This window comes from Amyelois transitella, chromosome 5 (assembly GCF_032362555.1).
Source record: "Amyelois transitella isolate CPQ chromosome 5, ilAmyTran1.1, whole genome shotgun sequence".
Lineage (NCBI taxonomy): Eukaryota > Metazoa > Arthropoda > Insecta > Lepidoptera > Pyralidae > Amyelois > Amyelois transitella.
Window position 1 is genome coordinate 2075955 of NC_083508.1, and position 13767 is coordinate 2089721.

A 13767-nucleotide genomic window follows, 5' to 3' on the forward strand; every position below is an offset into this window, starting at 1 on the left:
TCATCGATAGTGGATCATAAAAAATCCAAAACAACGTCTCTTACAGTATATTTAGCTATAATTTTAAGTAATAGTAAACATTTGTTTTAACAGATTTATTTTGACATATCTTCATACATGTTTAAACATAATTTAAAAGCGTTTTTCATTAGTCCATGTTGTTCTATATGTATTCATTAATCCTGGAGTTGTTTCTCTACCTCCTCGGAGGTTTGTGGCTGCCGAAGCGCTGGTATATTTCGGGAATCTCGTAGTCGAAGCTATCGGGCTTGTGGGTGCCCGGGCCGGTCTCCGTGATATCTGAAAATAATAAGTAAATATATAACTGGAAAGAACTATATATTACTTAAATAGCGTTGCGGTAAAGGATGGCTTTTTAAGAGCGAAACTACTGGTAAAATATTGTTTTTTATATTGTGTTTTCGAATAGCTGCTCGAGAAATCCTTTAGTAAAAGGTAAATAACACTATGCGTCTTATTCGATGGGTTTCTCATGATGATTTCTCATATCGAGTTGTAATATTATTGTAAAGATATCTACTGGGCATGTTTCTCATATGTAAACTCAATTGAGAAACCTAATATGACAATGACATTTATGTTTCTCTAATTGGGTCTTAACACGGCTGAAGCGTCATTCAAATATGCTCATAATGGCTGGATGTCGCTGGGACTGCTTGATAATTGTCAGAATTAAATAATTAAGGACGAGTGAACGCTTAAAAATCAAGAAATATTTGGTAAGGAGTCCGGGACACTCATGCAGCTGCAGTTCTCCTGGTGCAAGTTGTGGTCACATCCTCAGCACTCAGATGTCACTTTTTCATCCTCCTCACATCATCACCTCTCCAGAGAGGAGCTCGTGGCCACGTGTAACTGTACTTTACATCTTGCTCTTAAGCCGGATTTACATTACGAAAATAGTTGCATGACATTTGTTTTACAAGAAATACGCGCATAGCACGAAAACACTCCACTTTCACAAAAGTAATACATGAACAGTAAAACTGAACGTCTACACGTGAAATTACTGTTCTTAATCAAACTAATTTCAAGCCACTAATTTTGTAATGTAAATCCGGCTTTATTGCCGGACGCATCGTCACATTTCCGCCTTTGACGGCGACTGAGGCAGAGAGGGCCGGGCCTTTATCGGAGAGGATACCTGGTACTGTGCGTCCCTGGCCTCAGTGCCGGCTTCTGAGACGGAGAGGTCCGGGCCTTTACTGGAGAGGAGACCTGGTGCTGTGCCCGCGTCCCTGGCCTCAGTGCCGGCTACTGAGACGGAGAGGTCCGGGCCTTTACCGGAGAGGAGACCTGTAGCTGTGTCCGCGTCCCTGGCCTCAGTGCCGGCTACTGAGACAGAGAGGTCCGGGCCTTTACTGGAGAGGAGACCTGTAGCTGTGTCCGCGTCCCTGGCCTCAGTGCCGGCTACTGAGACAGAGAGGTCCGGGCCTTTACTGGAGAGGAGACCTGTAGCTGTGTCCGCGTCCCTGGCCTCAGTGCCGGCTACTGAGACAGAGAGGTCCGGGCCTTTACTGGAGAGGAGACCTGTAGCTGTGTCCGCGTCCCTGGCCTCAGTGCCGGCTACTGAGACAGAGAGGTCCGGGCCTTTACTGGAGAGGAGACCTGTAGCTGTGTCCGCGTCCCTGGCCTCAGTGCCGGCTACTGAGACAGAGAGGTCCGGGCCTTTACTGGAGAGGAGACCTGTAGCTGTGTCCGCGTCCCTGGCCTCAGTGCCGGCTTCTGAGACGGAGAGGTCCGGGCCTTTACCGGAGAGGAGACCTGGTGCTGTGCTCGCGTCCCTGGCCTCAGTGCCGGCTTCTGAGACGGAGAAAGTCCGGGCCTTTACCGGAGAGGAGACCTGGTGCTGTGCTCGCGTCCCTGGCCTCAGTGCCGGCTTCTGAGACGGAGAGGTCCGGGCCTTTACCGGAGAGGAGACCTGGTGCTGTGCTCGCGTCCCTGACTTCAGTGCCGGCTTCTGAGACGGAGAGGTCCGGGCCTTTACCGGAGAGGAGGCCTGATGCTGCGTCCCTGTCCTCAGCGCCAGAGTGAGAGAGAAAGACAGAGAGAGAGATAGAGAGAGTAGTGTGGAGTGTGTATACCTGGTACTGTGCCCGCGTCCCTGGCCTCAAAGCGAGAGAGAGAGAGAAACAAAGAGAGAGAGAGGTGTATGTATACCAGTCTGCCAATCGCGGCAGCCTCGGCAGGCGCACTCGCTGGGCACGGCGAGGCGGTGCTGCTGGCGGCTGCCGTCCGCGCAGTGCAGCCACAGCGGCAGCGCGCGGAACCGCACGGCTTGGCAGCACGCGCACGCAGACACGTGGCTCGAGGACGCTGTGGAAGTTACAAGGAATTGTCTCCACTTGATGTGCTATGAAAACGAAACTGAGATCCGATGGAACGTTTATTAAAAACTTTACAGAGGATGTATACTCTGTATCTATAAGAAGGATGTGGTTATAATTAGATACTTATATAATCAATTCTGTTAGGCAAATAAAAATGAGAGACAAGTACACAATTAGGTAAACTTTTACATTGAGATCATATACCCACAAATCAAACTATCTCAGTCAGTAGACAGAGCCAACAGTCTTGAAAAGACTGCGTTCAGCTATTTGGCTTAATGATATAATTAAGATTCAAATAGAGACAGGTTGCTAGCCCATCGTCTAAAAGAAGAAACCCAACTTTATAAGCCTATCCCTTAGTCGACTCTTACGACATCCATGGGAACAAGATGGAGTGCTCCTATTCTTTTTTTTATTGGTGCCGGGAACCACACGGCACTCTATACAGAGTGACTTTTAATTCAACTGCATAAATTTAACTGTTAAGTGTACTCATCTAAAGGATATTTAAAAACGTTAATAAAAAAATATCAGTTCATATTTCAGAAAGTACGAAAAAAAATTAAAGTATCAAAATCCACGATCCTAAATACGTCATATCACCCCGGCCGGCGGAAAAGCGACGCGTAAGATTCAGAGGTCGACACAATTCATTCAGCTGAGCGATCTCGACAACTTTGTACTTTACTTGATCTTGATACTAGAAAAATAATTTATTTTTCAGACATTTATTTACATGTTTAGTTTTAATTTCTTTTTATACTATTGGTCTTTAATAAAGCGTGTGACGTAGTTTTTGAGGGTTTTTAAAATGTGAAAATGATGACGTTTAATTTAAATAAAAATACGCTCAAACGGCTTAGAAGCATGGGTATAGTCTATGTTTTAAAGGATGGTTTTAAATGTCACCCTGTATAGACATTTAACAAAATCATAGCTGATCTGAAAGTTACTCAGAGTTCTGGGTTTCTCCACACAAACGGGACAGCAGGTGCCGTTGACGATGTCTGTCTGTCTGTGCCGCAATGAGACACAAACAGATTTAAATCCTCACCGTTGCTGAACGTGGTCCCGGAGTCGCAGTGGCCGCGGCACTCGGTGAGCCCCCGCGCCGGCTCCCGGTTGACGCAGAGCCCGCGCGCGCCCATGCGCAGGCGCACCAGCTGCACCGTGTCCGCGGCGGGGATCGCCTCCGGCGCACACGTGCCTGTGGGGGAACAAAGAGTTTCGTAACGTAAAGCGACTATTTTGTTCTTATCCTCTGTATCATTTTAGCGATCGGGTAAGTAGCATTCTTTGATAAAGGCATAGGAGCTCGGAATTCTAGGGAATGACGTGTCATTTAATTTAACTCATTATAATTGCATTGTGTTCTCACTATTATACTAGTGAAAAATCAATGTCGAAATAGTACCACTACAGACTAAAATGTCGTCATGTAAGAACGTTTAGTCAAAAAAGAATTTTCATCTGTTAGAACTTTTTATATTTTTAGATATGGCAGGGTCTGTGTAGGACATCGTCTTTGTTACACTATGGTATCTATATAGACATACACACATACATGAAATCACGTCGATATTCCTTGCGGGGTAGACAGAGCCAACATTCTTGAAAAGACTGATAGGCCACGTTCAGTTGTTTGGCTTAATGATTGAATTGAGATTCAAATAGTGACAGGTTGCCAGCCCATCGCCTAAAAGAAGAATCCCAAGTTTATAAGCCTATCCCATAGTCGCCTCTTACAACATCCATAGGAACTAGATGGATAGGTCCTATTCTTTTTTTTATATTGGTGCCGCGAACCAACCACACGGCACACTATATAGACATTTAAACAAAATCATAGCTGATATGTTAGTTACTCAGAGCTTGGGGTTTCTCCACACAGACGGGGCAGCAGGTGCCGTTGACGACGTCGCTCGGGTCGCAGCCGCTGACGTCGGGGCAGGTCTGCCGCGACGTCGACACCTGCAGTTCGAGGCCAGCTCTCTCGCAGGCGTAGACGTGATTATATGTATGTATGTATATATGTTCAGAATCACAGCTGATATGAAAGTTACTTAGAGCTACACAGACGGGGCAGCAGGTGCCGTTGACGACGTCGCTCGGGTCGCAGCCGCTGACGTCGGGGCAGGTCTGACGCGACATCGACACCTGCCGTTCGAGGCCGGCTCTCTCGCAGGCGTAGACGTGATTATATGTATTTATGTATATATGTTCAGAATCACAGCTGATATGAAAGTTACTTAGAGCTACACAGACGGGGCAGCAGGTGCCGTTGATGACGTCGCTCGGGTCGCAGCCGCTGACGTCGGGGCAGGTCTGCCGCGACGTGGACACCTGCAGTTCGCGGCCGGCTCTCTCGCAGGCGTACATGATTATATGTATGTGTATATGTTCAAAATCATAGCTGATATGTTAGTTACTCAGAGCTTGGGGTTTCTCCACACAAACGGGGCAGCAGGTGCCGTTGACGACGTCGCTCGGGTCGCAGCCGCTGACGTCGGGGCAGGTCTGACGCGACGTGGACACCTGCAGTTCGCGGCCGGCTCTCTCGCAGGCGTACGTGATTATATGTATGTGTATATGTTCAAAATCATAGCTGATATGTTAGTTACTCAGAGCTTGGGGTTTCTCCACACAAACGGGGCAGCAGGTGCCGTTGACGACGTCGCTCGGGTCGCAGCCGCTGACGTCGGGGCAGGTCTGACGCGACGTGGACACCTGCAGTTCGCGGCCGGCTCTCTCGCAGGCGTAGACGTGATTATATGTATGTATGTATGTTCAAAATCATAGCTGATATGAAAGTTACTTAGAGCTTGGGGTTTCTCCACACAGACGGGGCAGCAGGTGCCGTTGACGACGTCGCTCGGGTCGCAGCCGCTGACGTCGGGGCAAGTCTGACGCGACATCGACACCTGCAGTTCGAGGCCGGCTCTCTCGCAGGTGTACGTGGTGCAGTTGTCGGGGGAGTACCACACGTCGCCTGGGAACGGGGAATGCGGAGTCTTTTTTTTAGAAATACCAACTTTGAATTGTTAAATTGACAAGTTTTGCATGCCTTGATCGTTGTTAGTGTCATAAATGCCTTTGTTACCACATTAATGAGAAAATAAAGAATTGAATTGAATAAGATTTTTTGAGATTCTTTGTATATTTAATATCCTGAAAAGCTAAAAAATTATACCAAAACGAACGTATGCCTACAAAATAGCATAAGTAGCATCGGTTTCTTCAAATTCATATTTATGTACAGAATAGAAATAAGAGGGTACTTATTAATCGTAAAGTATGATTGTTTATTTGACGGCCTCTGTGGCGCAGCGGTAGTACGCTTGTCTGTGACACCGTAGGTTCCAGGTTCGAATCTCGGCCAGGGCATGATGAGACAATAACTTTTTCTGATTGGCCTGATTCTTTGATGTTTATCTATATATATAAGTATTTATTATAAAATATAGTATCGTTGAGTTAGTATCTTGAAACACAAGTTTCGAACTTCCTTCGAGGCTAACACAATCTGTGATATGTGTCCCGTATATTTACGTTATTAATAAATAAATATATTATACGAAACAAATTACACAGATTGAGTTAGCCACGAATAAAGTTCGAGACTTGTGTATAGCATAACATCATTTCGCCGTCATTTTGGTTCAATTATAATGCCACTTACCGGGTGTCTTCAACTCGTCTTCCACAACACACATGTCCTGTTCACAATGTCCGCAACATTCCCCCGGCCGCTCGACGTACTTCCAGCCGCGGCGACACGACTTGTCGCACGACTGGACGTGCGACACGTGCGACAGCCGGCCGGTCTCGTCGCGGGAACACGTTATGTTTTTACATGGGTCCGAGGTCGGGTATGACTGGCCTTCCTGGTAATGAAGAGTGAACACGGTAACTTTCAGGAGTTAAATGAATTGTTGATTATATAATTAGTAAAAGTAATAAAAAAAACTTTGAGGAAATCAACTTCATGTTTATGACGGTTACATCTCCCTGGATATCAAGGACTGTGATCTGAATTGAGAAACTGAACTTATGATTGACTAAATTAAACTATGTCGGAAACTAAAGTGAGAAAGCGAAGAGAAATATCGAGAAATCGATAAGGATATCCTAAAACTGAGCATGTCGGAAACTATTGTGAGCAAGCGGAGAGAAATATCGAGAAATCGATAAGGATATCCTAAAACTGAGCATGTCGGAAACTATTGTGAGCAAGCGGAGAGAAATATCGAGAAATCGATAAGGATATCCTAAAACTGAGCATGTCGGAAACTATTGTGAGAAAGCGGAGAGAAATATCGAGAAATCATAAACAATATCCCAAAACTGAGCATGTCGGAAACTAAAGTGAGAAAGCGAAGAGAAATATCGAGAAATCGATAACGATATCCTAAAACTGAGCATGTTGGAAACTAAAGTGAGAAATCGTAGAGAAATATCGAGAAATCGACCCCGGGCCTCGAATATGAAGGAAGGTGTAATACTAACTTGGTATATTTTGTCGCCAACCCGACACGCCACGGGCTCGCTGGTGAGGCAGCACTTGCCCGGGATCTTCTCTTCTTTCAACACGAACTGTTTGCGGACAGCTTCCGGTACTCCTGGACACGTCTCGTCGTTAGATTGGACTTGAAGCTGAAAAAAATCGTGTTTATCAAGATAACATAAGATTTAACTGAACATGAAGTCTTTACAATAAAGTAGTTTCAAATATGTTTTCTTCTCATTGACAGCAGCAAATAAATGAAAGAAGAGAGGAGACTGTGCTTCAAGCTGTCAGCAGAAAATTCTTATAACTAGTGACTCAGTATGTAAATAATTACGACTGTTTGGAAGTAAGTATAACTTTACCATTTTTACATGATTGTGACTTCGCTGTAATTTATATTGGTGCAATAAAGAGTTATTGTATTGTATAATTAAGAATTTAAGAAATTTAAAAAATGTGGTAAACTTTAAATTAAGAAGTTATTTTTTTTACTTTTTACATATCACACGAACACCAATCTGAGTTCTGAGTCAGTCGAGACAGATAATCCAGCATTAGTTTATATAGCAAGAGTTCTTACCGTGTGCCGTGCCGTGTGGTTTCCGGCACCAATACAAAAAAGAATAGGACCACTCCATCTCTTTCCCATGGATTTCGTAAAAGGCGACTAAGGGATAGGCTTATAAACTTGGGATTCTTTTTTATTAGGCGACAGACTAGCAACCTGTCACTATTTGAATCTCAATTCAATCATTAAACCAAACAGCTACTCGTGAACGTGTCCTATCAGTCTTTTTAAGACTGCTGCCTCTGTCTACCCCGCAAGGGATATGGACGTGATTATATATTTGCATGTAGTAAGAGTTCATACCGTCCCATTGACATCGACACACGTGTAGTTGGTGCAGAAATCTTCAGATATCCACTTGTCTCCAATGGGCCTCTCTTCGCCGTTCACGACGCACGCCACGGGCTTGCATTTACCGCAGCATTGCTTGCTGCCCGCCTCCGCCGGGATGTACTTCCAACCCTGGTTAAAAATTGTAAGTTTGAATTAAAAGCTCTTTGAAAGAGGTGTAATTTGTTTCGTAGTTTTTCGAGTAAGTGTGTAACACTAGAAATAGCGGAAGACCGAAAAAGAGATGGATGGACGGCATAAAGGATAGTATGAGGAGAATGGGAGTGACAAGTGAGATGGCAATTGACAGAAGTAATTGGAAAAAACTAACATAGGTACTGTACCGACCCCACGTAAAAGTGGGAAAAGGTAACGACGAAGAAGAAGAAGAAGAAGTGTGTAACACTGGCATCAGATATATATGGCCGCCCAAAGGTATCAGGCATAGCTTTATGACTGACATTTAGTGATGGATGGCAGCCGGGATAAACGGACATGCCTTCCTAATGGTGGCACGATAAGCATGTGGCGACATCTATGCGCCAAAAGTCACAAAAATAAAATCACGCGACGCTATCAGTCAAAAACAGCGAAAGGAACCTAAATCGCGCAAGCAAAGATTTCACAGATTGGAGCTATATATACAACCTCCGACACAACATCGTCGGAACCGCGTTTCCTCAGGCATAACACCTAGCCACGTCAGTATTTTCAAGACTGTTGGCTCTATCTACCCCGCAAGGGAATATAGACGTGATTATATGTATGTATGTATGCATAGGATAACTGCAACCTTTATTACCGGACTTGTTTAATAATATTCAAGAGGGCGTGGGTTTAGATATTGACACGAGATCCAGCAAATAGCTATCAGAAGATAGCGAGCTACTTAACAAGCGTCCGGGGCGCTTCTATAGGGCTCCCGGGCTGTGGAGAGGTGAGAGAGGACCGTAGAGGCATGACGTCACTGTAGCATGGACAGAGCCAGGAAGCAGTTAATAGTGTCAGTGAATTGTGGACAAAGGAATGAAGATAAAAATGTTTATATAAGTATATACGGGACAAATTACACAGATTGAGAGTTAGCCTCGAAGTAAGTTCGAAACTTGTGTTACGAGATACTAACTCAACGATACTATATTTATAATAAATACTTATATAGATAAACATCCAAGACCCAGGACAATTAGAGAAAGTTCGTTTCTCATCATGCCCTGGCCGGGATACCTGGCTGGCACTACTTCTGCGCCACAGAGGCCGTCAAAGGGAAGATCTTCCGCCAGGCTAGGTGTTACGCCTGGGGAACCGAACTCCAACAAGCCAAGAACCAGCGCGGTTTGTGTAGGTACGTACCGGCTGGCAGTCTTCGTCGCAATGCCGGACCGTGGTGACTCTGTCAAGGTTGCCGTCTTCCAGCCGCTTGCACTGGAACGACTCGCACGAGTTGTACGGGGACGTCCAATTCTCGCCCACCTGGAATTGATATCCATTAGCTGTTGGTTTTAAGAAGTGAAAAGTATACCTACGCATTTTTGAGGACAATCAATGAGGAATGAACTTATTTTTAAAGTTGAAATATTTGGAGGCATGAACAAAACAATTGAGGACATGACAGGAATTTAGCTTCGTCAAGGTAAGATTTAAGCGAAAAAAAGACTCTCATCTTTGCGTGCCTACTATCCTTTCCGAGGAAAAGACAAATAAAATTATATTATAAATGCGAAAGTTTGTAAGTATGTATATGGATGTTTGTTAATCTTTCACGCAAAAAACCACTGAACCGATTACGACAAAATTCGGCACGTAGGTAGCTGAAGACCCAGAATAACATATAGGCTAACACTTTTTATCCTGGAGATTGATTCCACGCGGACGTAGTCGCGGGCGGCCTCTAGCTAGTGAGAAACAAACCAAGCTCACCCGGTAGATGTCGTCGCCGTCGCGGCAGGCCACCTGCTCGTGGCGCGGGCAGCAGCGGAAGGGCACGGCGCGGGGCTCCCACACGCGGCCCGCGTCGGGCGCGGGCGCCGCGCACGCGGACACGGCGCACGCGGGCCGCGCGCCGCCCGCCGCGCCCGCCGCGCCCGCCGCCCCCGCCGCGCCCGCGCAGCGGCACGAGCGGCACGGCCCGTCCAGCCAGGCGGACTCCATCTGGACATTGCGCGTGGCTCGTCTCATTTTTTGTATGGGGAAGGTGAGGACTTTATTCGGATACGCATTTCCCCCTCAAACCATGTGGTCTGAGAAGATGCATATCCGGTCTATCACCAGCTAGTAACATTATACATATATATGCAATATTTGTATGGGGAAGGTGGGTACTTTATTCGGATATATAAATATAACTGCCCACCTCAAACTATGCATATGTAATATTTGTATGAGGAAATTGAGTACTTTATTCGAATATATCTCTCCCCCCCAAACAGTTCAGTATCAATCTGTAATCTCGTCCAACCACCTTATGTGTAATTTTCCAACATTTATTTACTTCTTTGAGCCATCGATAATTACGTGAAGAGTAAACATAGACATTTGTTTTTCAATCTTTCCAAAATTGGAATATCACTGATAACTTTGACCCCAGATTCTGTTACCATAGCTGGAATCAAAAGTATGAATTTAAGAGATAAATGATACAACAAAGTAAATGACTCACGTCTTTCAGCACAACTTCAGGCACGTCCCTCGCCTTCTCTCCTCCCCTTGGCGCCGCTTCCCATTCCAATTTCACGATGCACTTGTCTTTAGGCACCTCTGAAAAGTGACCGTGGAATTATCTTTCAACATTTGAATCAGTCAGTCTTATACTTTCTATATGGACTTAAAATTCACAAGGTTAGTGATCCGTTTTTTTTTCTTCTATTTGCCAGAATACATTATCCAATACAATGAAAACCAGGAACTAAAATTACAGGGTTCAAAGTGAAACTAGAAACAAAGTTCAACTTTTAACGGGATGTAATGTCAATTCTCTCCCTCATAGAAAAAGCCACGAGCAATCAGCCTAGTTACAGACACCAACCCTTGAAGTAAGATTCCTCACCACACTTATACTCCGGGCAACATTTCCCCACGTCCTGTGTGACCAGCTGGTGGAACTGCGGACAGCTGGGCTTCCCCGGACAGGAGTCCTTGCGGCACAGCATCTTCACGAGCGGACAGCACCCGCTCTTGTCCACAACCCGCTCCATGCCCGGCTCCATGATCTCCACCTCGTTCTCATTGGGCAGCGGGTCGCATTCGCTGGCGGGTTTGCATTCTAGAAAAAAAAACAGGAAATTTTATATACAGGACGAACGAATTTTATTTTTGGACTTTGTAACTTTATCTTTACTAATATTATAAAGCTGAAGAGTTTGTTTGTTTGAACGCGCTAATCTCAGGAACTACTTGGTTCGAATTGAAAAATTCTTTTTGTGTTGAATAGACAATTTATCGAGGAAGGCTATATAACATCACGCTGCAACTTTTGGAGCGAAGAAATAATGGAAAATGTGAAAAAAAAACGGGGAAAATCATTCATCCTTTAGGGCTTCAATGATGCCCAAATAACTATTCCACGCGGACGAAGTCGCGGGCACAGCTAGTATAGGATAAAATAGGGATAGGCTTATAAACTAGGGATTCTTCTTTTAGGCGATGGGCTAGCAACCTGTCACTATTTGAATCTCAATTCTATCATTAAGCCAAACAGCTGCACGTGGCCTATCAGTTTTTTCATGACTGTTGGCTCTGTCTACCCCGTAGGACGTGACCATATGTATGTATCACATGCCTGCGACATATACAAGACTTACCACAAGCGAACTCCTTGCAGCCATTAGCCGTAGTTTTCTGCTTCAGTACTTGTCCGGCGCCGCACACGATCTTCTTGGGTTCCTCACACACTGGATTGTCTTGGGGCTTCGGAACTGAACAAGAAAACGGAAAACATCACCATTGTAACAACTGGTTAGATAAAACAGTTTTTTTTAATAGAATTACATTCTATTTAAAAAATTGTTCAATTTGACAGCATTACTTCAATTTTAAAGACGAGGGACCTCTGATGAACGGTGTATAATTATAATGGCAAATTAAATAAGATTCACAATAATTAAATTTCGCATGATCGTTAATTTTCATTTATATACATTTGTCAGGTTATTTGTCTAAAATAGCGAAACAAAAATCAATGTATGTTGACATTGGAGCAATATTTCACGTTACATTATTTGTACAGTGTGTACATATTTTATTTTATCTTTATTTATTTGACGAAATATTCGTATTGAAAGAATTAGTTTTACATTCATTCATGTTTTTTTAATTTAGACAATGTGCATTCGTGCACGATTTAGATTTAAAAGCTCTATATTTGTAAATTGACGTCCGGTGAAAATGCTGCAGTGTAGTTTGTTCCGCCGCTTCTTCTACACATGCGCTTTGGAAGCGGCAGTAGTTATAATTAGATTTAAGTGATGTGACGTCAATAAGTGATACCTTGTATCCAATTTTGAAAATAAATGTATTCTATTCTAGATTCATCATCATTTTCTAGAGTACTGTGTGTTTCCGGCACCAATACAAAAAAGAATAGAACCACTCCATTTCTTTCCCATGGATGTCGTAAAAGGCGACTAAGGGATAGGCTCACAAACATGGCATTCTTTTTTAGGCGATAGGCTAGCAACCTGTCACTATTCGAATCTCAAATGTATCATTAAGCCAAATAGCTGAACGTGGCCATTCAGTCTTTTCCTGACTGTTGGCTTTACCTATCCCGCAAGAGATATACTCGTGACCATATATATATATACATACATACATACATACATATGGTCACGTCTATATCCCTTGCGGGGTAGACAGAGCCAACAGTCTTGAAAAGACTGAAAGGCCACGTTCAGCTATTTGGCTTAATGATAGAACTGAGATTCAAATAGTGACAGGTTGCTAGCCCATCGCCTAAAAGAGGAATCCTAAGTTTATAAACCTATCCCTTAGTCGCCTTTTACGACATCCATGGGAAAGAGATGGAGTGGTCCTATTCTTTTTTGTAATGGTGCCGGGAACCACACGGCATATATATATATGTATATCAATTCTACAAACTCACCGCACACGTACTGCTTGCAGCACTGTCCAGCGTCTCCAGGTTCGGAGAGCAGGTCCTCGTCGTGCCGGCACACGGGCGCGCTGCAGGCCTGCGTGCTGCACGACACGTGCGCGACGTTCCCGCCCGACAGCTTGCTGCACGTGCATTTCGTGCACGCGTCCTCCTGTACGGAGTTAGAAGTAACGGTAGATGTGTGAGAGGAATTTAAGTGGTGTTGCTGTATTAATTAAATTTATCATCTCATTAATACAGCAAAATAGATTATTTATCATTGCGTGTACCAAGTTGCACCATCTGCTTTTATGCTTGAGGGCCTGAGTTCCGTTTGAACTCGTGGCGTGAGAAACACTGAGAATTTTTAAGACACAACAATTTTTGAGAAAGAAACAACAAAGGTTTAGGTCTTTGTCAATGAGAAACAATGTCAAACTGGTGTATTATTGAGAAACTCTTGTAAATGGACAGAAGGAAATAAACTGATTTATAACACATCTTCATCAAAACAAAAAAATCTTATACAAATATATTTTTAAACGTCAGAATAATTTCTAACCTGCCACTCGTCGCCGGCATAGTGTTCCTTCTTCGCGTCGCACGGGAAGCATTTACTAGCTTCTATACAAGTGTTGTTAACGCGAACCTGAAAGTAAAAAAAAGAACCTTAAGAAAACGAACGTCACTAGATACAATCGTACGAAAATTTGAGTTTTTGAGTTCAATAACACCATCTACGCGTATAATAATAATGCATTCCATTATAGTAGTAAGTAATTACTGGAAAATATGAGTGCAAACAAGCTAAGATTTCAAATAATGATATATCAGGTATTGATAAAAGTTAGTATTCCTATGAAAGTAAACCTAAATTGAGGCAAGGTCAATTTGCATTTTGACCTTATTTCTCACT

At 43.9% G+C, this 13767-nt stretch overlaps 1 protein-coding gene across 1 annotated transcript in view; it reads right to left on the minus strand.

The window, feature by feature from the left end:
- Positions 1–90: 90 nt before the first annotated feature.
- The window catches only part of LOC106137694 (hemocytin), a 65880-nt gene continuing 52203 nt past the window's right edge, over positions 91–13767 (minus strand). Inside the window, exons 62-75 of the mRNA XM_060944468.1 lie at positions 13414–13500; positions 12861–13023; positions 11560–11673; positions 10806–11021; positions 10419–10516; positions 9680–9910; positions 9113–9232; positions 7733–7891; positions 6861–7007; positions 6034–6238; positions 5170–5343; positions 3409–3561; positions 2182–2337; positions 91–300 (exon numbers count right to left, since the gene is read on the minus strand). Of these exons, the coding sequence (XP_060800451.1) occupies positions 197–300; positions 2182–2337; positions 3409–3561; positions 5170–5343; positions 6034–6238; positions 6861–7007; positions 7733–7891; positions 9113–9232; positions 9680–9910; positions 10419–10516; positions 10806–11021; positions 11560–11673; positions 12861–13023; positions 13414–13500 (2127 nt within the window). The 3' untranslated portion in view covers positions 91–196. The remainder of the gene's footprint in view (positions 301–2181; positions 2338–3408; positions 3562–5169; positions 5344–6033; positions 6239–6860; positions 7008–7732; positions 7892–9112; positions 9233–9679; positions 9911–10418; positions 10517–10805; positions 11022–11559; positions 11674–12860; positions 13024–13413; positions 13501–13767) is intronic.